The 25,508-nt window shown below is 44.5% G+C and overlaps 1 protein-coding gene across 3 annotated transcripts in view; it reads right to left on the reverse strand.

Annotated features, from left to right (window-relative positions):
- LOC310834869 (histone-arginine methyltransferase CARM1-like) overlaps nucleotides 1–17,952 on the reverse strand; it is a gene marked incomplete at its 3' end in the record, with an annotated part of 59,125 nt that extends 41,173 nt beyond the window's left edge. The window contains exon 1 of one of the 3 annotated variants that reach the window (XM_083719342.1): nucleotides 17,725–17,952. In XM_083719342.1, the coding sequence (XP_083575468.1) occupies nucleotides 17,725–17,899 (175 nt within the window). In that variant the 5' untranslated portion in view covers nucleotides 17,900–17,952. The remainder of the gene's footprint in view (nucleotides 1–17,724) is intronic. The other 2 variants (XM_083719344.1, XM_083719343.1) reach the window with 2 other exon arrangements.
- Between the last annotated feature and the right edge of the window lie 7,556 nt (nucleotides 17,953–25,508).

Below are 25,508 nucleotides of genomic sequence, written 5' to 3' on the forward strand. Positions count from 1 at the left end.
CCGCTTACTTTCCCGCTGGAGCAGCACCTATTTATCTACTTGCACTATGACGTGCTTTCGAACTGCTAGGTTGGCAGGAGCTGGGACCGAGCAACAGGAGCTCACCCCGTCACGGGGATTCGAACCACCGACCTTCTGATTGGCAAGTCCTAGGCTCTGTGGTTTAACGCACAGCGCCACCTGTGTCCATTAGCGCCACCTGTGTCCCTCTTTCTGAAGTACCTTCCCCCAAAATGAGTAAAGTGTTTCTTTAAGCATCTTTAAATGTGGAGGCCCATTCAAAGAAGCAATCTTCACCGCACAAGACAAGGTGGTACAACTGCACAGAGCATGTTTGTGTAGCATTTTCTGAGGAAATAATCACAGGCGTGTGAATAAGGAGACAGTCTGTTCAGATCTAGGCTGAACCAGGTGAGGACGTTCTTTGAATCAGGCAAATGACATGGCATTCTTGTCTTCAATTCTTTGCCACAAAAGGAAGAATCAAACATCAAGGTGCAACTCAGGATTGAACTGCTGTAACGGCACATCGGAAAACCCTGGGCATCGTTGCAAAGAAGCGACCTTCTTGAAAAGCACACAATTCCCTCAAAACGTAGATGAAGTTAACATTCCTGATCTGCCGTATTTCTTCTGCCTGATGGAGAAACATTCTCCCTGAATTCCATCCAAACTCAGAGCAACCACACCAATAATTTTTCCATTAGGAGACACATGCCATACAAAACTCCTTAATTAGTTTCTGCAAGTGGAGCCCATGTGATTCCTTCTCTTTGTAATTTGTAATTCTTTGACACATCATTACGGTCTTCAGACAAAAATATCTTGGAGGTCCCTGGCCACAGAGAGGTTAGGCTGCCCTCAACCAGAGCCAGGGCTTTTTCGGCTGTGGCTCCGATCTGGTGGAACGCACCGTCACAAGAGACTAGGGCCCTGCGGGACTTGACATCTTTCCGCAGGGCCTGCAAGACAGAACTGTTCCACCAGGCCTTTGGCCAGGGCACAGCCTGACTCCTTCCTTTGGCAATCCTCACAGAGCCCAATGGTTGCCATTAACCTGATTTGAACTGATTTTATAATGAAATGATTTTAGAATGTTGTATCATTTTACTGTTGTTAGCCGCTCTGAGCCCGGCTTCGGCTGGGGAGGGCGGGATATAAATAAATTATTATTATTATTATTACTACAGCTGTTTTAATCCTTCATGGCACATCAGGAGAAATGTCTAATCTGAAACACCGTCATCTAACTGCTTGCCATCTATGCTGCTTTTCTTCCCCCTGGTACTTTTCTAATAATAAAACTGCCATTTGTTGTCCTGCAGTAATAATAATAATAATAATAATAATAATAATAATAATAATAATAATAATAATAATAATAATTTATACCCCCCCCCCATCTGGCTGAGCTTCCCCAGCCACTCTGGGCGGCTTCCAAAAAAATTATTAAAATACTGTAATACATCAAACATTAAAAGCTTCCCTAAACAGGGCTGCCTTCAGATGTCTGGTAGTTGTTGTTCTCTTTGACATCTGGTGGGAGGGCGTTCCACAGGGCGGGCACCACCACCGAGAAGGCCCTCTGCCTGGTTCCCTGTAACTTGGCTTCTCGCAGTGAGGGAACCGCCAGAAGGCCCTTGGCGCTGGACCTCAGTGTCCGGGTAGAACGATGGGGGTGGAGACGCTCCTTCAGATATACTGGACCGAGGCCGTTTAGGGCTTTAAAGGTCAGCTCCTTTCTTCCATCAACATGGAGCTGCTGCTCCAGAATAGTATAAAAGTTTCTGCCTCCCCCCAACCACCAGAAGAAGGAACAACTTCTTCAAAAAAGATGCTCAATGTTGCACTCATGATTTGGTCTTCATGGGACAATAATACGACAAGACATAATTCACAGGTCTTTTTCTCAATCTTGCTTAGTGAATGCATATGGTCATAAAATCTACTGATATTTTATCACCACTATAATAAAAGGGGCGGAGACATAATAGCTATAACTATCTGCAAATGGTTTTACAAGATGCAAAACTAGCATGTAATTTGAGACCCACAGATGCAACCCATCTTGTTGCTTACTTATTTTTGGCAGAAAGAAGATATATGTTTAGCTCACCATGCAAAAACTATTTTTCCTATTCTATAGGAAAAGAACTGTCATAGTTGAATGCTAGAATATGTAATTAACTTGTCTGAATATCCACTAATTTACCAGGCGCACAAAAGCAGGGGGGACAAAAGGAGTTTTTGCACAAAAGTGACATCTGATTAAGACACTAATATTTTGCATAGCTGCTGTCAAACTGTCTGTCTGGATTCAAAATCTATTAGAGCTTTGATATCCTGTTCAAATGCTACAGAAAACCAGAGATTTCTGTGTGGGTGGTTAGGCTGCAGAAAAGGAGCCTCACTTATTGATCAAGAGAGCAGTCCTATGGAAATAGGTTACAGCTAACCTAAGAGAAGGATGAGATGGTGAGCACCAAGATCTACAGTGGTACCTCAGGTTACATACGCTTCAGGTTACAGACTCTGCTAACCCAGAAATAGTGTTCAGGTTAAGAATTTGCTTCAGGATGAGAACAGAAATCGTGCTCCAGCGACGCAGCAGCAACAGGAGGCCCCATTAGCTAAAGTGGTGCTTCAGGTTAAGAACAGTTTCAGGTTAAGAACGGACCTCCAAAACAAATTAAGTACTTAACCCAAGGTACCACTGTATTACTGCCGACTGTGTTAGAAACTCCTATCTATAAGCTAAGTGCCAAATGGCTCCTTAAACCAGGGTTACAGTTGCCAAAACTGTATATCTAGTTGCCATCTTGGGACCAGACGGCTCAAAAGTTATATTTTTCAATGTGACTTTTAGTTCCTGAAATTCATTCTGATTGTGCAGATAAAATATGGGAGTTGGAATTCTACAGGATGTGTTGCTGGGGTGTGAAAACAGTCCAGATCCATGGATCCCCAGGCACGCACCTCAGGTGCAATCCTGGTGCCTGGACATCTTCCCTTGCTTGCAAGTGGACAATAAAAGGTAAAGGTAAGGGGACCCCTGACCATTAGGTCCAGTCGTGGCCGACTCTGGGGTTGCGGCGCTCATCTCGCTTTACTGGCCGAGGGAGCCGGCGTACAGCTTCCGGGTCATGTGGCCAGCATGACTAAGCCGCTTCTGGCGAACCAGAGCAGCGCACAGAAACGCCATTTACCTTTCTGCTGGAGCAGTACCTATTTATCTACTTGCACTTTGACGTGCTTTCGAACTGCTAGGTTGGCAGGAGCAGGGACCAAGCAACAGGAGTTCACCCTGTCACGGGGATTCGAACCGCCGACCTTCTGATCGGCAAGTCCTAAGCTCTGTGGTTTAACCCACAGCACCACCCGCGTCCCCCAAGTGGACAATAGCCAGGTACAAAATGCTCCTGGCGAATTTCAAACGCTGCTGGACAAAACAGAATGTGATTTTGTAGTTTTTTCTCTGTGCTGCATGGTATATGCCGTGTTAGATAGCAGCTGAATCTACCCAGATTGGGTCTCTGATCTGAACTGCCAAACCTGATTACAAAGCAAGTCTTGGATCTGCCAATCACTCATCAAAGCGGTGGGCGGGGTTTGCAACCCGGTGCAGGTTTCCTGTGGCTGGGTTTGCTTGCTGGCTGTTGCTCCGCCCCCTCTCCGCCTAGCCAATTGGTTGGGAGGGGCGGAATGAGGGCCAGGTAGGGCAGGCTCCAGCCAACCATCTCTCCAGCCGGTCTTTGGAGCCAATGCTTCTGCTGTTGACATGCTGCTGCCAACCCACCTGCGAACACATTAGCTGAATGTGAATATCGAACTGCATCTGTAACATTGGCTCAACCTACACAGGACTGGCTGGTGGATGTCAGGTGCCAATGGGGAAGAACTCCAGCAGCGCCTGGGCTGCAAGGAACGCTGTGGCGTGGCGTCAGAGTCGCACATGTTAACCTTTGCATGAAGGCATAACCCCAATAAATAAGTAGAGCTTCTTTTCCTCCCAAAGGAGCTTTCATTTACAAGAGAAAACTGGCAGAAGCCTTTCAGTGTAACAGCTACGGACCATGTCTGGCGGGAGACTGGAAATCATTACAAAGCTGGGGTGGGGAGTAATAAACTCGACAGAGAGGCCCCCAAGCGCCACCTGCTTCCTGCCGCACAGTGTCGGACGACCAAGATTAAAAGAAAGCAATGAATATGCATTGCTGGTTTTAAAATTAAACATTGATCAGGCAAAAAAAGAAAAACGATTCGAAGAAAAGGGGAAGGTGGAATTTTAGAATAGGAACACAGCACTGCTTCAGATGGTTCAATGAATAATCCATCTGCTCTGCACCAGGCCTCATCTGCACCGATGGCAAAAGAAAATAAAAGTAAGAGCAGCCTGAGTCTCAAGGAAAGGCCACCAGCACAGCACCCTGACAGCAAAGCTTGCCACTGTTATTAGCTTTACCAGATTCAAACACAAAAGTAGCTTAAAACAAATATTTTAATGTGCAATGGCATCATTTGCAATACCTTAATATCCTTCCCTGCAAATGGCATATATTAATGGGGGGATGTTGTTCTGTTACACGCATAGAAGCACCAATAAATATTTGCCAAATAGTTTATAATGGATAAACACGTTTGTGTGTCAGTGATCTATGCTGCAAATTTAGTAATTAGAAAATCGGGGGGGGGGGGATATTTGCAGCCACAAAAATTGAGAATATGTTTCAGCAACAACAGTGCTCCCTTTCCTTACAGGAGGGTTAGAAGACACACAACACACAGCTTCATTTTCTATAAACTGAAGTTGACACTTTTTTTATTAATACTAAATGCTGATGTTTGCGTGTAATAAAAACCTTAATGGAAAAACTCCTGAGGAACAAGTTGTGCCTAACTTTGCTTTCACAGCTCAATGATATTTGAAATGAAAACTCTTTATCCCTTTGCTGAAAGTCTGTCTAGACTGTGCTTGTTTACTTGGAAAACAGATTTATCTGCAAGATCTATACTTCCATACACATGTCTCCGCTTTATTTTCCAAGAAGAACCGGTTATTTCTCTTACTCGCCTCTGGATTCCATGTATTAAGATGTCAGGTGTGCTATAGCAATCTTAACTGTGGTTAAACAAATACCATATGCACATGGGCAACAAAAGAGGACAAAAATTTCAGCCAGACATAGCAAAGCCCCAAGTCAGATATATCACAAGCTGCAAGAACTGTAGCTTACAAAAATGTGTTTGTCTGTTTAACTTTTTGTTCATTTTATATATCCACAACAAACACAATGGGATAAACAGATGAATTTACCATCACCAGAATAAAAAGCTTAACACATATACATTATGTTCTATGACTTCATTTACTTCTCTCTCTCTTACATTTCCCCCCCTTCCTTACAATGCATTTTAAAAATGGGAGAAAATCTAAAATGAGGCATAATGGCAAAGAAAATTATGCAAACCTTTTTAAAAATAAGAAAGAGATTGGATAGAGGCAAAGAAGGACCCAGTACTTGCCATGGAATGTGGGACTCATATCTGAAGTTAGTACAGTGGTACCTCAGGTTAAGTACTTAATTCATTCCGGAGGTCCGTTCTTAACCTGAAACTGTTCTTAACCTGAGGTACCACTTTAGCTAATGGGGCCTCCCGCTGCCACGCTGCGCTGCAGGAGCACTATTTCTGTTCTCATCCTGAAGCAAAGTTCTTAACCTGAGGTACTATTTCCAGGTTAGCAGAGTCTGTAACCTGAAGTGTATGTAATCTGAAGCGTATGTAACTGTAGTGGCAAAAGACACATACCTAAGTGGCAAAAGACACACACCTAAGAAAATCAATTTGTCTGATGTTCTTGAAATAAGGGTTATTAATTGTTGTCACCCAGTAAGGTAGGGATCATAGTGCTCTAATAATCCTGAGATAACTGGAGACACGCTCAGCCTTGTAAAAAGAGAATTGCAAGGGGTCACCAACATCGGCCTCTCCAGATATTGGACTGCCACTTCCATCATCCCTAACCATGGGCCAAGACGGGGTGGGGGGAGAGATATTGAGGACTTGCTATTTGAGATTGTTATTGTGACATTACTGATGTATTTTTATGTCACTTGTAAGCCACATTGAAAGGATGTGTGTCCTGGAAGGCAGAATACTGTATAAATAAGTTAAATAAATGTGTGCCTTTAAAAATAATGTGCTATTTGCATCCACAACAGAGTGTGTGTGTGTGTGTGTGTGTGTGTTGGGGGCTTTTAGAAGGAAAGGATTAACCACCGCACCCTGGCCCAATCGGAATTGCCATGCACAACAATCACTGGGTATATTTTTTAAAGAATTAAGACTAGATCAAGTATTTGCATATCTCCTAGTTTGACCCCATACTGTACATCTTGAAATGAACCTTAAATATGTATCCAGTTTGTGTCACTGGCTGCTTCTTCCCCTAGTTTCCACAATAACATTCTGACAAACATTACAAAAAGAAGCAGCAAATTTGTAACACTCTCCACTGGTGATGTTTTAACGATTGAAAGCTTCTGCCCAGAGAAAACAGTGGATTTGCCACACACAACTGGTGTTTGTGGTATGATACAATTATATTAGATTAGCATGATTTTGACATGCACTTCTACTCTGTGGTTACACATCAAATCCCTACTTTCCTTTAGGCAGATTTTGCAAGAAAGCGTGTTAAAGGAGCTCTCCAAAAATAGGAAACAGCGACAGGAAGAGCACGTCTTGCTGCAAAAATCTGAAGACACCACAGCTCTTGCTTACAAAGGAATAGGATGAAGTCATTTCATGCAGGAAAATAGATGCTAAAATGCGGCACAACAGCAGGGCAAGTTTGGCATGGTTCTGCAGCAAAAACTAGCAGCTGGTATGCAAGCAGCAAGAACAAAGTTGCAGGACAAAAGATTTCCAGTATAGGAGAGACAAACTTCTATCATCCAGATTTTTATATTATGTTTTCTTTCTCCTGTGATCCAATTTAGGTTAGGAGGATGAACATTTTAGACGAGCTGTAGTCAATGCTAGTCCTACTCAGAGTCAATCCACTGAAAAGACTAACTTACTGTAGGTCCACTGATTTCAGTGGGTCTACTCTTGAGTAGAGACACGGGTGGCACTGTGGGTTAAACCACAGAGCCTAGGGCTTGCCAATCAGAAGGTCAGCGGTTCGAATCCCCATGACGGGGTGAGCTCCCCTTGCTCAGTCCCAGCTCCTGCCAATCTAGCAGTTCGAAAGCACGTCAAAGTGCAAACCATTGAATATCTCTAGGCTGAAGTATGCAATTCTTGGTCTGAGGACATGATCTAGACCACAGGCCAGTTTCCCATGCTCTTTTTAAATAAATTTTTAAAAATCAAGTGTTCCTATGAAGCAAAAATTAAAGACTCAGTTGACACAGTGTTGGGGTCCATTTGTGCATGCTCCCTGTGAGGTGTGGGTCTCTGTGTGGGTTGCCCCACTTGATTTTGCCTACACCCATTTCTAGTATGGGACCCTCAGAGGGCCACCAAATAAAGTTAGCTACTCCTGGCACAAAGGACGTGGGTGGCGCTGTGGTCTAAACCACAGAGTCTAGGGCTTGCCGATCAGAAGGTTGGCAGTTCAAATCCCTGTGATGGGGTGAGCTCCTGTTGTTCGGTCCCTGCTCCTGCCAACCTAGCAGTTCGAAAGCACGTCAAAGTGCAAGTAGATAAATAGGTACCGCTCCGGCGGAAAGGTAAACAGTGTTTCCGTGCGCTGCTCTGGTTCTCCAGAAGCGGCTTAGTCATGCTGGCCACATGACCCAGAAGCTGTACGCCGGCTCCATCGGCCAATAAAACGAGATGAGCGCCGCAACCCAAGAGTCGGTCACGACTGGACCTAATGGTCAGGGGTCCCTTTACCTTTACCTTGCTCTTGAGTAAAACCTAGTTGGCTACAAACTAGGAGTTTTATGGCTGCTATCCCAGCATATACAATTTACTAGGGAAAGTCTCACTGAATGCCATGTGGGGCTGATGTTCAAGGCAGATGTGCACAGAATTGCAGGACCTGGGAGTGAAGCCCATTGGACTCTGTTTAACTTCTCAGCCGGCACAAATAAGAGAGTATTGCTATTCAAATTTCATATAAGACTTCAATAGGATGTGAAAGTGATCTTCCTTTATCTGATTTTGTCTACTTCTGTACATCATTTTTTTTCTTCTGAAAATATAAGGTTCTCAGCCAACATTAATATGTGCTCCAAAGACAGAAGCACATGGAATCTGTTGACCCTTACATTTATTTACTCTTCATTATGATATTAAATATCAAAGCACGTTTATGCTCTTCAAGAGTTTATGGTACTTTAAGAAGAAGAAAATCTATTTTCTCCTACAATTCTCATATACCATCAGAAGAGGAAACTACATCCTTCCTGAAGTCTGACTAAATTTTCAACCACACATAGCTCTATAATTTTCTTTCACTGCAACAGATTCACAGCTCAGTAATGCAGACGCTGCTTCATTGACTTTAATCGGACAACACCTGGTTAAATGTAGCCAAGAGAAGGCACTTTCTTGCCTAGGCTGGCCAGTTTGCAGAGATCTTTCGCTGAGTTGCTCTGCAGTCTGCACTCATCCCTCAGGTGACACACAAAGGAAGGGAGGGCCTTCTCTGCCCTGGGAGATGTCAGGCAAGAAGCCACCCTGGACTGCTTTCGGGCACTTCCTAAAGCCTTGTTTAAGTGCTGATGCAATTACTATGTTATCACCTAAAGGTAAAGGTAAAGGGACCCCTGACCATTAGGTCCAGTCGTGACCAACTCTGGGGTTGCGGTGCTCATCTCGCTTTACTGGCCAAGGGAGCCGGCGTACAGCTTCCGGGTCATGTGGCCAGCATGACTAAGCCGCTTCTGGAGAACCAGAGCAGTGCACGGAAACACCGTTTACCTTCCCGCCAGAGTGGTACCTATTTATCTACTTGCATTTTGACGTGCTTTCGAACTGCTAGATTGGCAGGAGCAGGGACCGAGCAACAGGAGCTCACCCCATCGCAGGGATTCGAACCGCTGACCTTCTGATCGGCAAGTCCTAGGCTCTGTGGTTTAACACACAGCGCCACCCGCATCCCTTATGTTATCACCTAGCTCTTGGCATTTGCATTTTCCTACTGTGGATTTCCCATTTTATTAGTTTTATTGCACTGAAAGGTGTGACCGGTGTCTACATAAATCCCATACGGATACAGTTGCCAGACAGAGACTTTTTGGTCCTCTCAGGCACGTAACTGCCTTGTGGGCTTTCTACTGGCACAAAATGAGCTGTTTTCAATGTTTTGTATCACTGGGGGTTACTATTGTTTCCTTGGTATATGTTTTGAATCCAGCACATTATGAGCAGCCTAGACAACACCATGTAAAAATATAACAACTAACAGTAAACTGAGCGTGGCACCCACGGTTATTAATTGCATCCTGTCCCCAAATGAAAAGTCTGTTAATTGGTGGATACAAAGTATATTTTACACGGATGGGAGGAAAGCGACTCCCACCATTATTCCAGAGCATCCTGAAGAACAGCCCTGCCAAGGGATCAAGAGAGAATGAGCAGAATGTTGAAGACTGGGAAAGAATGTGGAAAACTGACTTGAAACTTACAGATTGCTCTCTTTTGAAAGAAAATTATATGAAAATGATGTACAGATGATACATAACATCAGTGCAAATAGGAAGAATGTACAAAACTGCTTCAAATATATGTTGGAAATGTATGGAAAAAGGAGGGACCTTTTATCATATGTGGTGGGATTGCTGTAAAATTAAAAAATTCTGGGAAATGATATTGAAGAATTGGGATGAATTGGGATGAACTGAAGAAAATGTTCCAATTAACATTTGTTAAAAAAAACCCTGAAGCCTTTCTGTTAGGGATTGTAGGAAAAGACCTGCGAAGGAAAGTGAAAACATTTTCATGTGTGTGACAATGGCGGCAAGAGTCTTAATAGCACAGGGATGGAAGAATGAAGAAGTCCTGACCAAAGAGAAACTGATGGACTATGCGGAATTGGCGAAACTGACATATAAACTACGTGATAAGGACAACTGTCATTTTAAGGAAGAATGGGAACCCTTTACAAAGTACCTAAAGAAACAACAAAACAAACTGAACTCCTTGGCAGGTTTTGAATAAACACTCACAAACTTTTTAGTGATAATAGCCAGTCAGATAAATTAAGGATCTATACAATTTTGTAACATGCAGAGAATAACATGTGTTGATAAACCAGAGAGAGGAGCTGAGGGAAGTCGGGGGGGGGGGGTTACTTTATGGAGAGGGGGGAAATAGGGGGAGGGAATTAAGGATATGTTTTTTGATAAAATGTTTTTTTGAAATTCCTAATATTTTTTTTTTTAAAAAAAAGAGAGAATGAGCAGAATGATTTGGAAAGTCATTGGCGGAGGATGAAAATGTTGCATGTGAACATGTCCTGTGTGAGACATGCAAATAATAGTTTTCGACTATACTATACAATGAAGATAAAACACTTTCACATGTTTAGCCTGGAAAACTAACCATCTAATCATAAATACGGACATCTGTGTACAGATGGTGACAAACCACCTTGCCAACAGCCCCCCCCCACACACACACTCTGGGTAATTCAGGAGGTGAGACAGGCATGACCTTTAAAAACTTATGTTTACCTACGCTTTTCTGGGCATGAGCTTTCCTTTCCTTTTGTGATATAACGCTATGGTTTTAATCTTGTTTTTATCCACTTTTAAAGATAATTTTACTGAATGTTGTTTGCATTTTTACTGCTACTGAAATGAATTGTAAATTGCTTGGAGATCTGTTTGCTATACCTATATAAAATTTCTTGAGATAAATAAGAGAACTGAATGCCGAATGAGCAAATCATAACCGCTCTTGCACACACAGAGTCTGTGAACATAGCATCAGCCATGAGCTCACTGTGCAGAGACCACGTACAACTGAGATCAGAAGCTTGCTTTTTCTTACGTGCTTCACCACAAACCATTTTTGCATAGTGTGCATTGGCTGGTCTTTGTATCCATCACAAATTTAGCACCCCCCCCCCCATTCTCCAAACAGTTTTAAAGTGTTTTAAACTGTGTAGAAAACAAACAAACAGCATCTGACATAATTTCCATGTGTTTGCTGCACTGGGAGTGAGGGGCAGAACCATATGTAGGCAGAAAGACATCTATTACCAGCCACATGCTTGAATAAATCATATGATGGGTTGGTACAATACTCACATGAAGAATGTTAGCCCATAAAGGAATTTAAAGAAGAAATTTAAAGACTATCTACAGAGACACTGTAAAATTAATGAATCTTAGAATAATGTTGGATTGAAATTAAGTGGTTTCTAGCTGTACTGGTTTAAAAGAATATGAAAAAATGGGTTTCTATAAGTAAAAAGTCAAGGTTGTAACAATTTAAGATTAAATTTAAACAATTTAAGATTAAAGATTTGGGTAGAATAAAGAGTAGAATAAAGAGGGAAAGAAATTGCTGAGCTAATATATAGAATTGGAATACAAAAAAGGGAGGTATGAGGAGGTCCGAGAAACAAGTAAATGAAAAATAATATGATGAGAAGACTGATTGTTTTTAATAATTCTTATTTTGTATTTTTTTCTTTTTTTCTTTTTCTATTTTGTAATGTAAAAACTTTAATTAAAAATTTTATATATATATATATATATATATATATATATATATATATATATATATATGAATTTATTCCAGCACATCAGCTTAACACATAGTATTATTTCAATTTTTTGCATTGAAATATACCTTTTAATGTGCTGGCTGAATCGTTTTAAGTTGGCAATCAGTGATGAGGCTGAACATTACAACTCAAAATACTATTTCCAAAATAATAATTTCCATTCTGTTTAATGACAGTTTTGTTCTTAATAATAATAATAATAATAATAATAATTTTATTGTTTATACCTCACCCTTCTGGCTGGGTTTCCCCAGCAACTCTGGGCAGCTCACAGCATATATTGAAACATAATAAAACACACATTGAAAACTTCCCTAAACAGGGCTGCCTTCAGATGTCTTCTAAAAGTCAGATAGTTGTTTATTTCCTTGACATCTGGTGGGAGGGCATTCCACAGGGCGGGTGCCACCACCGAGAAGGCCCAGTACTGAGAAGGCCCTGCCTGGTTCCCTGTAACCTCACTTCTCACAGGGAGGGAACCGCCAGAAGGCCCTCGGCGCTGGACCTCCATGTCTGGGGCAGACAACAGGGGTGCTTAATGTGTTTAATTTGTTGGAAGCCACCCGGAGTGGCTGGGGCAACCCAGTCAGATGGGCAAATAATAATAATGATGATGATGATGATGATGATGATGATATCAGGGCTTCTTTTCAGGGGTACTAAATGGTACGCAGTACTGGTAACTCTTTTGTTGTTAAAAAGTGTGGCACTTACTGTAACAACTTTAGGTAATTTAGATACCTCCTCATATTTCAAATAAATCTCTAAGAAATTTACAATTTTATTGAAATATTTCAAATGCAATAAATACAATTTTAATACCCACATTGTAAAGCAGCACAGATAAATTACACCAGATCCTCATAAACAACAACCATACTTTATATATGGGCAGGTATATTAGCAAAAGACATAAGCCACTGCCATTTTGCCTTAAGGTTCATTTATTCTGGTTTTCTGTATTTATTTCCATTTTTATTGCTTATTTCTTCATGGGAAATGCACAGAGATTAAAATGGGAAGTATCAAAAGAAGATTCTTAACAGACAGGCAGTTAAGAAAAGGATATAATGATACATTCACTACAAAACAGATGCTACAAACAAGGTTTTGTAGCCAATGCTAGTCCTACTCAGAGGAGACCCAGAGAAATGAATGAGCCTCAGCTAGAAATGCCCATTATTTTCATTGGCTCTGCTAGGACAGCCCAAGGTAAAGGGCCCTGCGTTCACAGGAATGTCACAGATCAGGCACCAAGAGTGTCCCTGAACACACAGATATACAACGTGATCAAAGTAATGTTGCTAAAGGATAGTTTAATCTCATCCTCACGGCTTTTATTGTCAACGCAACTTTCCCTTGAGACGAATTAATATCTCATCCACCTGACAGCGAAAACAATTTAAAACAGACTTCATCTGTGTGAAGAATCCCACGGCTCCTATGAATTCAGGCAAAACCAAGAGCTCCAGCATCAGGATCAATATTTGCCTCTGAGACAAGACACAAATTCTCTTTCTCCACCTCCACATTCAGTACTCAAAAGCACAAAACAGCCGCTGTGTTTTCTCCTAAAGCCTTGGAAAGGCTGGCGCTGAAGTTTTCTGAAACACTTCCTGGTAAGATCACTGCTTCCATCATCTGTGAAAGAGCCGGCAAAGCATTTGGCATCTGCACAGCCGGTTCCTGAGCATCAGAGCAGCATCCCAGGAGAAGCCGCTCCAGGCCAGGCGGGGAGAGACACTTTGGCTGCCACCCAGGGGCAGATTCTGCAGAAAAGGACTAGATCAGCAGGTCTTGGGGGTTCATTTCCAGAACCTTTGAAGAAAACCTTCCCAAGTCACACACACATAATAATCCAGAAAACATTTCAGCTTTCTTCCTTAGCACAGAGAAGAGCCCCCTTCTTAGGGAGCATCTGCATTGATCACAAAATTAGGTTTGGCCCTCCATTAAGCACTTCAGAAAAACAGCCCACCTTGGCCAAAGGCATTTTGCCCCAGTACAGCTCAGGGCTGCTATCCCCTTCGCTACAGAGGATTTTTTAAAAAGTGAATCCCCCCTGCAATCATTTCTCAAAAATTGTCCCACATTTTTGAAATTTTAATTTTTTTTATATAATAAAATGTTTTGTACAAATCATGATGCTGGTAGGGAATCAACTTAAAAAAAGAAAAAAAGAATTCTTTTTAGAAAACAATCCAGTCTTCTTTGGCAACATATAAAAATTGCTCTAGTGTTGGGCATGCAGCTTATTTTTCTTGTTCAAACTAAAAGGATAATGCAACACACATGGCTGAAATTCTGCCTTTTAATGTCTGACATCTTAAAATATTATTCCGTTTATTTGCAATGTTTATATCCTGCTGTATACTCAAGTATAGCTCAATATGGTTATTTTAAGCCTCTAATGTTCCCCCAATAATGCTTTTGAGTATCTACTGTCATTTCTGCTATATTTTTAGCACAATCTTGATATTAGTAATGGAACATATTTTATTTCTCGCACATTTCAGAAGTCAAAAAGATTTCCACAGCAGCAGTAGCAGTCGAAGATAGTGCTGGCCCCAGGGAAAGACAAGTTGTGGCATGAAGTTGAACTGAACTTGTTTTCCGCAACCTGAGTCAAAACTTTTTGAAAGTCTTGCAGAGCCTTTTAGGGAGCCCTACCTGCCGCAGGTGGCGCTGTGGGTTAAAGCCTCAGCACCTAGGACTTGCCGATCGAAAGGTCGGCGGTTCGAATCCCTGTGGCGGGGTGCGCTCCCGCTGCTCGGTCCCAGCGCCTGCCAACCTAGTAGTTCGAAAGCACCTCCAGGTGCAAGTAGATAAATAGGGACCGCTTACCAGCGGGAAGGTAAACGGCGTTTCCGTGTGCGGCTCTGGCTCGCCAGAGCAGCGATGTCACACTGGCCACGTGACCCGGAAGTGTCTCCGGACAGCGCTGGCCCCTGGCCTCTTAAGTGAGATGGGCGCACAACCCCAGAGTCTGGCAAGACTGGCCCGTACGGGCAGGGGTACCTTTACCTTTACCTACCTGCCTTTAACCACCAAAGGATTCCCTCCCCCATCCGATTTCTGCCCTCTGCATCAGGTCGCTTCACCCTGTTGCATAGCGGGATCTACTCTGGACAAGAGGAGCCATAAATGGAGCTGAGTTATGAATACGGCTGAGCGATATCAGTCTTTTAAATAACGGTGTATCACTATATCACCAGCTAAACATCATGCAATAGTGATACATTGCTATGTTGAAAAGGAAGGAACATCGGCCCTGTGAGGCTCTGGGGTGAAACTGCCACAGCTCCACCTCCTGTGCAACTCCAGGGGCAGTGAGAAAGCAGGCATGCCTCACCAGCTGAAGGCTTCATCCTGCTCTGGGTCTCAAACCGGTCCTGGACATTGATGCATCGCCCAGGCCTAGTTACAAGCAGGCAGTAAGGGATGTACCCAGTTTGCAAAGCTCACCTGGCACCTTTGGCAGCCACTTACGACCAAGCAAAGAAGCCCAGGCGCCAGGACGGGCCTGATGTCTTCCCCGCCTGGAGGCACCTGCCTGGGGATCCATGGATCTGGACTGTTTTCACACCCCAGCAACACATCCTGTAGAATTCCAACTCTCATATTTTATCTGCACAAATCAGGAAGCAAAAAGTCGCACTGAAAAATACGACTTTTGAGCCGTCTGCCCCCCCAAACGGCAACCAGGCATTCCGGTTTGGTGCCTAGCTTATAGATCTGAGTTTCTCCCACCGCCTGTGTGCCTCTTGAGGGTCCCCCCCCCCCTTTGCCAGGGGTCCACTCCATTTCTAGCCCCTGCACTTGTCTCCTTGGCTCTGAGGCTCAAGCGCCACTTGGGACACGATGAACAGAAGATCCACAAAATATCTCTAACCCACTATAGTACCTTAATGCAAAAGCCCTGTGCTCTAGACAACGGAGAAAGCCCAGGTTCCCCATGTGCCAGAATGTTCTCAGGCCAGTGACTGCCAGACAGCTGAAGTCCAGAGCAAAGGAAACACACTAAGAAAAAGGCACAGTAGCTTCTTCTAAACTGTGTTGCTTTCATTCACTCGTAAAATAAGCCACGTTTTGGCCCTAGCAGCCGAAAATAAAAAATAAAACACTAATACGAAAATTAAGCAACAAACCAAATAAAGAACATGAACCACCACACACACATATACATTAAGACCAAGAGGAATGGAATCAAACCTCCACCTATTAAAAACAAGTAAAAGCTGCCTGGAAGAGTAGGGGAGAGTCTAGGACAGGCATCCCCAACCAGATGTTTTAGCCTACAACTCCCATGATCCCTAGCTAACAGGACCAGTGGTCAGGGATGATGGGAATTGTAGTCCAAAACACCTGGCGGGCCGAAGGTTGGGGATGCCTGGTCTAGGAAATGCTTTGGTAGGGCATTCACAGCTGGGGTGCTGCCACAAAAAAGGTCCTGCTCTGTGTTTCCACCAACCTCAGCTCTCTAGAGCAGTGTTTCCCAACCTTGTGCCTCCAGATGTTTTTGAACTACAACTCCCATCATCCCTGACTAGCAAGACCAGTGGCAAGGGATGATGGGAATTGTAGTCCAAAAACAGCTGGAGGCACAAGGTTGGGAAACACTGCTCCAGAGGACAGAAGAAACTAAGAAGTCGACTAGAACACAGCACTTTCCCCCCTGCTCCCCCCTGGGGGTCCTTCCACAGCCCACCCACCACCAAGGCCTACACACCTGAGCTCAAAGCTTGCTTATGGACTTCCCAGGAGTAACTGGCTGGCCACTGTGAGACCAGAATGCAGAACTAGGTGGACCTTTGGCCTCATTCAGCTGCTCTCTTCTGTTCCTGGCTAGTCAAGAAGGCAGGGTATCCTTAGCAAGCCATGATGGCCAGGAAAAAGCCCCCAGCGGAGTCTCCTTGGGCTGGGCTGCCTGCCCTTTCCCCTGCCCTTCTCTCCCGCTTTGCAGCAGGCAAAAATCATAGAATCATAGAGTTGGAAGAGACCACAAGGGCCATCGAGTCCAACCCCCTGCCAAGCAGGAAACACCATCAGAGCACTCCTGACATATGGTTGTCAAGCCTCTGCTTAAAGACCTCCAAAGAAGGAGACTCCACCACAATAGAAAGCAGGTGCTCCTCTTAGAGCAAGCTGCTGTGATTGCTCTATTTGTTCCCTTTTTAAAAATGCAGTTAAGATAGGTGCCTCCTTAATGCAGGAGCAATCAAGTGCAAATCCTCCATCTCGGACAGAAGCTCTCTGTTCAATGTCAGAACTCAAGCAGGAATCCTGCTGCAGGAGGGGTTAAGCCAAGTGAGGACTCACTAAGCTTTGAACCCAGAACATTCTGCACGACGGAGCCCCACAAACAGACTCCTTTAACCCTGCACATTTGTGTCATGCCATTCAGTCAGATAATAAAGTAATTATTATTATTATTATTATTATTATTATTATTATTATTATTATTATTATTATTTTATATGCTGCCTATCTGACCCAGGGTGGCTTCCAACACATTAAACCATTTGCCAGAACTGCAAAGAGATCACCGGAGATCACCTAGCTATCTCTGAGCATGGGCAGACTGCCCTTCAGTCCCCGGGAGTTACAAAACACAGAGGGACCCTCTCCGATTCGGGATGGCAGAGCAGGGCTTCCGGGGAGAGTCTGCCTCTCCTTCGCTCTCCCCTTCCTTCTCCTGCCTCCCAGCTTCCCGGAGGGAAGACGCAACTCCGCGGGTGCGAGCTCAGCTCATCCTCCTCCATTCCACGGGAATAGCGTAACGTGTGAACGGCTCCCCCCCCAAGACCAGACACGCGTTTGATTTCTCTGAGAGCCTTTCGGACGTGACCCGCCAGGCAGCCCTTGCCGGTGTCTTCGGGGGGCGAGGGAGCCGCGCGGCTGGCCCTGCTGCAGCCCTTCCTTCCCTCCCTCCCTCCCCGCGCGCCCTTCCGCGCCCCTCCGCGCTGCTACTTCACCGTCGGTCACGGCCAGCTCGGCTTCTCCGTCTCTGGGCTGCAGCTGCAGGCGGAGCGCCTTGGCCCCGGCGCGGAGCAGGAGCGGCCCCTGCGCCAGCTGCTCCTCGCTCACCAGCCGCAGCTGCACCGCGAAGCGCGGCGCCGTCGGACAGGCCGACCCCGCCGGGGCAGCCATGCCGCCTCCTGCCCCGCGCACAGCCGAGGCGGCCGTGGCTCCTCCTCGCGCCAGACCCGCGGCAGCAGCGGGCGGACGAGCCTGGCGGGCACGAGCCTGGCGGCCACGAGCCGGCCGGGCTCCCCGTCGGAGGCGCCTCGCGCGGCCACGCAAAGCAAAGCAGCCCGCTCCGCTCCCCTCAGCTAAGAAGCCGCGCGCGCACGAGCGCGCCCGACCCGTCCAGCGCAGCCCAAGCTGCGCTCCGTCGAGCTCCGCGTTGGCAAGCAGCGACGCCCGGCGGCAGCCCCGGGAAGCGCGCTCTCGCTCTTTCGCTCGCTCTCGTGCGCCCCGGAGGACTGCAGCCGCGCAGGAGATGCGCCTTCTTGGCAGGGGTCGCGGCGCCCGCGCAGCGCCCTCGGGGGACGGACGTGGCGCACCAACGCCTACGAGGACGAGGGGCAGCTGACCTTTGGCTTTCCCTGGCTTCTGAGCTTTGAGAAAGGAGGCGTGAGAAATGAGGACATAATAAAATGTTTGAGGATTGGGAAGATTGTGGAAGAAAGGGGTCAAGTTCAAGGCATGTACTGTGTTAAAGGAAAATATAATGAAAATGATGTACAGATGGTATTTGACTCCTGTAAAATTAGCAAAGATATATCCTAACTGTGACAATCTATGTTGGAAAGGTAAAGAAAAGGAAGGAACCTTTTATCATATGAGGTGGACCTGTCCCAAGGTGAAAGACTTCTGGGGAAAGATTTATAACAAATTGAAAAAAATGTTGAAATATACATTTATAAAGAAACCAGAGGCCTTTCTTCTTGGAATAATAGGTTTGGAATTGCCCAAGAAAGATGTTAAATTATTTCTGTATGCCACAACTGCTGCGCGTATTCTGTTAGCTAAAAACTGGAATACCCAGGAATTACCAACGATAGAAGAATGCAGAAGAAGATGATGGATTTTTTGGAGCTAGCCGACCTAACCGGAAGAGTGCGCGACCAGAAGGAGGAGGAGTATCAGGAAGAGTGGATTAAATTTAATGATTACTTAGTTAAATATGCCAAGTTAAATTAACTGAAAACAGCTTGCAGACACTTAATTGGCTTAGGATTTTATTTATGCTAAGTGTTGAATTAATATGTTTAATTTCATAATGTGAAGATCTAAGGATGTTAATGTTAAAGTTAAATTTTATAAGAACTGCGATTTGGAAAACCGTTAAAAGGATATGCAATGAAATTCAACCAAGAGGAAGCGAGGAAGTCACTTAACAATGTTAACAAGTGTAATTTTCAATAAGGCTATGTTTGTTTGTCTTATGTGTTTGTGTGTTTATAACGTTGTGAAAACCAATAAAAAAAATTGGGAGGGGGAGAGAGAAATGAGGCTGGGGGCCAAGAAGAGTTTGCCCCTGGCTGGGGGCCCTTGGGACCAGGACGGCTCATCCCCAACCCCCACTGGACGCTCCTGCTCTTCCACCCCCGAGTCAGTTCTAATGCAAAAGACACCTTTGATTTGTTGGCGTGTCTCCTTCCTTGTTGGGAAGGCCCGGTGCAGGCTGCAATGCAGAAGAAAGCAGGCGAGGAGCAACAGAAAACAGAATGAAAATAAATACATAAAGCATTCCATAAATTCTGCAAAGCAAACAGAGTAAATGTTCCAGGTCTGCCTCAGGGTTCATTTTCCCTCCGGTAAACTTAAAGGTAAAGGGACCCCTGACCATTAGGTCCAGTCACGGACGACTCTGTGGTTGCGGCGCTCATCTCGCTTTATTGGCCGAGGGAGCTGGCGTACAGCTTCCTGGTCATGTAGCCAGCATGACTAAGCCGCTTCTGGCGGGCCAGAGCAGCGCACAGAAACGCCGTATACCTTCCCGCCAGAGCAGTACCTATTTATCTACTTGCACTTTGACGTGCTTTCGAACTGCTAGATTGGCAGGAGCTGGGACCGAGCAATGGGAGCTCACCCCATCGTGGGGATTCGAACCGCCAACCTTCTGATCGGCAAGTCCTAGGCTCAGTGGTTTAACCCACAGCGCCACCCGCGTCCCCTGGTAAACTTAGTTGGGGTCTATAGCATCCTCTTTAGTTTTTCCCCTTCTGGTATCCTCCAAACCTGGAGAACGAAACATCTTGAATGACCCTGCAGAGGAACAACTGATACACTCATAGGAAGCAGCTCCCGGGGCCACTGGACCCCCAATAAAATGTCTGAGGGGGCTCTCTGCCCCCAAGTTGATGAGCATCACCATTCAGATGGTAGACACGTGCTGCATTTATAGATTATGCAGAGTGGGACGCCCCCCCAATTTTTTTTATTCAAGTTGGTACCCCTGATTGCACTTCAGTCTGTGTGTGTGTGTGTGTTGCTACATTTTGGTCTGGGGGTGGGGGAAATCAATAAGAGAATGTGAATTTACATGCCTCTTATAAAATCATCTACACTGTTATTTTTCTTAGGACACTATTTTTAAAAGTGCTAGATTATAAATGCACCTTGGCATTCCTTCTGGGGTGCTTTTGATCATAAAAGGGTCCCAGTTTCATACAGATTTACCAAGAATGCCCTAAATCCCTTAAACTTATTTTAATGCCCCCCCCCCCAATATTCAATACAGTTTTATTGAGAGTGGACCCTTTGAAATTAATGGGCCCAAAGTAGTCGTGTCCATCAACACTGTTGGGTCCACACTGCATAAAACTTAGTTGAATACCACCCTGTATTCCAAAAGATGGAGAAGGAATTATTTCAGTTATCACCCTGGAAAATGCTTCCATGCAGATTAAAAATAAGTAACACCTAAAATCAATAGCAAATGGAAAAAGAGTCACAAAGAACCTGTGTGTGTGTTTTGGAAGCCTCCCAAATGCAGATCCATTTTTTTTTTTTAGACTTCAAATGAAACAATTAAATTCTTGGTATAAATTGATGAATTTTATTTTCTAGTGCTTGGGTGCTTGGCAATCTCTTTTAGACCATTTCCCTTAAACAGTCTGTATGAAAATAATTGCCCAGGAGATGTCACTGTTAAGGTGTTTTCATCTAGTAGCTTTAAAAAAAAGAACTAACAACAAAATCTGTTAAGTGAAGCGTTCTAGAAGTGGTTAGTTATCTTTCAGGCCAGAAGGGGCACTGACATTATTAAAACCCACACTGGAAAAACCTACAGTGCAAAACAGCCCTAATTAGTGACTATCTAGGGAGCATCTTGCTATTAAAGTATTATGAAGGTAATTTTGGGTCCTAGTCTTCTTGAGAGCAAGGGTATACCCTCATAAAAAAATGCTCAGGGTATTCTTTCCATGCATAATATGAAATGCTGTAAGAAAAACATACCAAATCTGCATTTGTAAATTAACATGGAAGCATCAGCCGGCTATGCTGTATTAAATAGCAAGTAAAAATATATATATTCATGTGTTATGTTGGTCTCTGGACCGTAATAAAGATTGTTGTTGTTGTTGTTGTTGTTGTTATGCAGCTAATAGTAATTGGAAATAGTGAAATGAAAAATAAACAAGTACTTGTGCTTGACTAACTGCTGTTAGTCAAGCAGTTTTCTACTGAGAAACTGCCTACCGAAGGGCAATGCCTCTTAATGCTGTTTGGAGAAGTTTTTGGCTTCTGCTGACTGGTGCAGTGCGATTCCTGCATTTCAGGCAACTGCACACGGACATCTCCCCTGGAAGGCCTTGCAGGCACAACCAGAATGAGAAGGGAAGCTGCCCTAGCATGGAAGGACTGTATAATCAGTTTGCCTTTTTCACACCATGCACTGATAAAGCAGATCATTGTGCTCCAGTCCTTGTCTCACCAGCCTCCTGGGCTCTCCTGAAATGCAGAAGCTGCAGTTCTGTGCGGTGGAATTTTTCATAGGGAAAGTTAGGGCCAGAGGTGGCAGCTTGTGAGAGTGATGGGGGAGATGCATGTGAGGTCTTATGTGCCTTTTAAATATGAATTTGACTTAACTACCATGAGATTTTTACTTATTCATTTATTTCCATACCTCCCTTCAGATGTCAGGGAGATAAAGAATTACACAACTTTTAGAAGACATCTGAAGGCAGCCCTGTATTGGGAGGTTTTTACCACTCAATGTTTTTTTATGATGTTTTTAGATATGCTGTAAGCCACCCAGATGGGATGCGGGTGGCGCTGTGGGTTAAACCACAGAGCCTAGGACTTGCCGATTAGAAGGTCGGCAATTTGAATCCCCACCGAGTTCCTGTTGCTCGGTCCCTGCTCCTGCCAACCTAGCAGTTCGAAAGCACATCAAAGTGCAAGTAGATAAATAGGTACCACTCCGGCGGGAAGGTAAACAGCGTTTCCATGCGCTGCTCTGGTTGGCCAGAAGTGGCTTAGTCATGCTGGCCACATGACCCGGAAGCTGTACGCCGGCTCCCTTGGCCAATAAAGCGAGATGAGCGCCGCAACCCCAGAGTCGGTCACGACTGGACCTAATGGTCAGGGGTCCCTTTAGCTTTTACAAGCCACCCAGAGTGGCTGGGGAAACCCAGCCAGATGGGTGGGGTATAATAATAATAATAATAATAATAATAATAATAATAATAATACCGCTGGGTTAAAAAAGCACACCTCCAAGCAGTTTACAAAAAGAATCTGGAAAAATCCACAACACTGTAAAGCATACAAAAAGTTAAAATACTAAAACAGATTAAAATTCACAGCAGCATTTCTAAGCATCTCAGCCATGAGCCAAGTTCCATGCTTGAAAATGCTCAATAGTTTATTCTCACTTGTCCATGAGAACAAAGAACTGAATGGTGATAAGTACACAACTGTAATTTTCTTCAAGGACATCATCGTGTCACGATGACATGAATCAGGACGGCCACCCTTTTCCCCAGTAGCTAAGCACAGCTCTATTCTGCTGCTGCTGCTGCTGCTGCAGGAGTTTCTATCGCAGCCTTTGCACACAGGAGAGTCCAGTTCATTCGCCAGCCTCTCCAAGGAGGGCTGCTGATGTCTCCCTGCCTGAATCCATGGAATGCCGCTGCCAGTCCGTGCATGCACTACTGAGCTCCATGGTCCAATGGTCTGACTCAGTAGAGGGAGGGCAGAAAGGGGGCTGTGCCATGGGGCCATCCAAGCATCCGGCTGCCAGGGATGCAGGCAGAAGCTGCAGCAAATGCCCTGAAATGGGCTGGCTGGCTTCTAGTGCTGTATCAATCTGCAGAACAGGGAGAGAAATTCAGTTTCTCTACTCTCACTGCAGCCGTTTGTACATCCACCTCCTATCTGCTCCAGAAGGTTTCTCAACTCTCCCGGAGCAGATTTCGGGAGGGATGGGCAGCTGCAAGGGGGAGGGGGAACTGCCAAAAACTGTCTCCCTTCCTCTTCTGCCAGTGGCTGCCATCTGCCATCTGAGAAGACAGCTTTGGATAAAAGTATCTCTGGCTTGTTAGCAATCCGGGGTAGCTCTAGTACAGGTGAACTGGATATATAATCAGTGCTATTTTTCTAGCACTGATCCCCTCACCTCCTGGCAAATAGAAGGGGAAGAAATGGAGGCAGTGAGAGGTTTTACTTTCTTGGGCTCCATGATCTCTGCAGGTGGTGGCAGCAGTCACGAAATTAAAAGACGCCTGCTTCTTGGTAGGAAAGCAATGACAAACCTAGACAGCATCTTAAAAAGCAGAGACATCACCTTGCCAACAAAGGTCCGTATAGTTCAAGCTATGGTTTTCCCAGTAGTGATGTATGGAAGTGAGAGCTGGACCATAAAGAAGGCTGATCGGCGAAGAATTGATGCTTTTGAATTCTGGTGCTGGAGGAGACTCTTGAGAGTCCCATGGACTGCAAGAAGATCAAACCGCTCCATTCTTAAGGAAATCAGCCCTGAGTGCTCACTGGAAGGACAGATCCTGAAGCTGAGACTCCAAGACTTTGCCCACCTCATGAGAAGAGAAGACTCCCTGGAAAAGACTCTGATGTTGGGAAAGATGGAGGGCACAAGGAGAAGGGGACGACAGAGGACGAGATGGTTGGACAGTGTTCTTGAAGCTACCAGCATGAGTTTGACCAAACTGCAGGAGGCAGTGGAAGACAGGAGTGCCTGGCATGCTCTGGTCCAGGGGGTCACGAAGAGTCAGACATGACTCTTCAACAACAACATTTTTTTTAAAAAAAGAGGTGCTGGAACTCACCATGAACGCCTCCCTTGTTCTCTCATGATGGCAATGGCACCCACCTGAGAGTTGCTGAAACCGAGTTGTGGCTGAAAAGAACCCCTGAATATAATCCAAAATAAATCCCTACGTGCCCTTTGTGGGAGATTCAGAGTACATATTTGCATATAAGAAGAATTCCAAGTTCTCATTTCAGTATATTAAAATTAAATCTGACTATAACAGGGCTGCCAATCTGAGGGAATTAATTTATTTCCCCCCTGTTAGGCATGCATTTAGTCATCTTAGATTTTAAATGATGCCCACATAATATGAGCAGTAAATTCTTTAATAGGCCAACAAATGACCAGTCTTTGTGTATGTCGATTAGGACAGATTGAAGACATTGTGCAGTCTATTTGGTATTGCCCTTTACACATAAGGGCAGAATCTTTTAGATGGCTGCAGATGATCTAATGAGGACAAATGCATCACCTGTAGGAGATCTTTATATGTTCCAGCAGCAAGAAAGTTAAGGGCTACTATATTGACTAGGGCTTGCTTATGTCCAGATTTATTTATTTTTAAAGTAAAAATAATTTGAAGAACTTTACAATTTCATATTTTGAAAGCATGCATTTCTGAAGATTGACAGGTTTGATTTATTCTTGGATCGTGTTGCTTGTTTTTGTGACTTGCACTGGAATGGCCATTGGCTACAAACTAAAAATCTAACTGACTGATTCCACAGCTCGGTTAATCTTCACAGTAGAATGCCTGAGGACTAAACAACTGCTGGGCTAAAGTCCTGGGGGTAGGAAGCCTATTCCAATTCACATTTATGCAGAAGGAAGCTCTACTGAGTTCAGATGAATATACAGTGGTGCCTCGCAAGACAAAATTAATCCGTTCCGTGAGGCTCTTCGTATAGCGGTTTTTTCATCTTGCGAAGCAAGCCCATTGACAGCTTAGCGGATTAGTGCTATTAGCGGTTTAGGAGCTTTTAGCGATCAGCTGTTAAGCGGCTTATCAGCGGATCAGCTGATAAGCGGCTTAGTGGCTTAGGAAAAGGGGGGGAGGGGGAAAAACCCGAAGGAACTTGCAAGACTTTTTCGTCTTGCGAAGCAAGCCCATAGGGAAATTCGTTTTGCGAAGCGCCTCCAAAACGGAAAACCCTTTTGTCTAGCGGGTTTTCCGTCTTGCGAGGCGTTTGTCTTGTGGGGCACCACTGTATGTCCACTAAGCTGGTACAGGATTGCAACCAGTCAGTTTAGACTTGCTCACTTCAGTGGTACTAAACTGGGTTAAACCCAAGCACTCTGGCTGCAGTTATTTCCATTTATTAAAATTCATGGCCCGACTGTGTAGATCTACATCTTCTGTTAACATTTTACAAAAGACCTATTTATTCATCTTTCATAGTCTTAGGAATTTATTAGTTAGAAGTTCCAAAAGCTTAAATTTAATAGGCAGTAGTGCAGACTGTGTGACTGAACTTT

Source organism: Podarcis gaigeae, assembly GCF_964106915.1.
Source record: "Podarcis gaigeae genome assembly, chromosome: 17".
NCBI classification, from domain to species: domain Eukaryota; kingdom Metazoa; phylum Chordata; class Lepidosauria; order Squamata; family Lacertidae; genus Podarcis; species Podarcis gaigeae.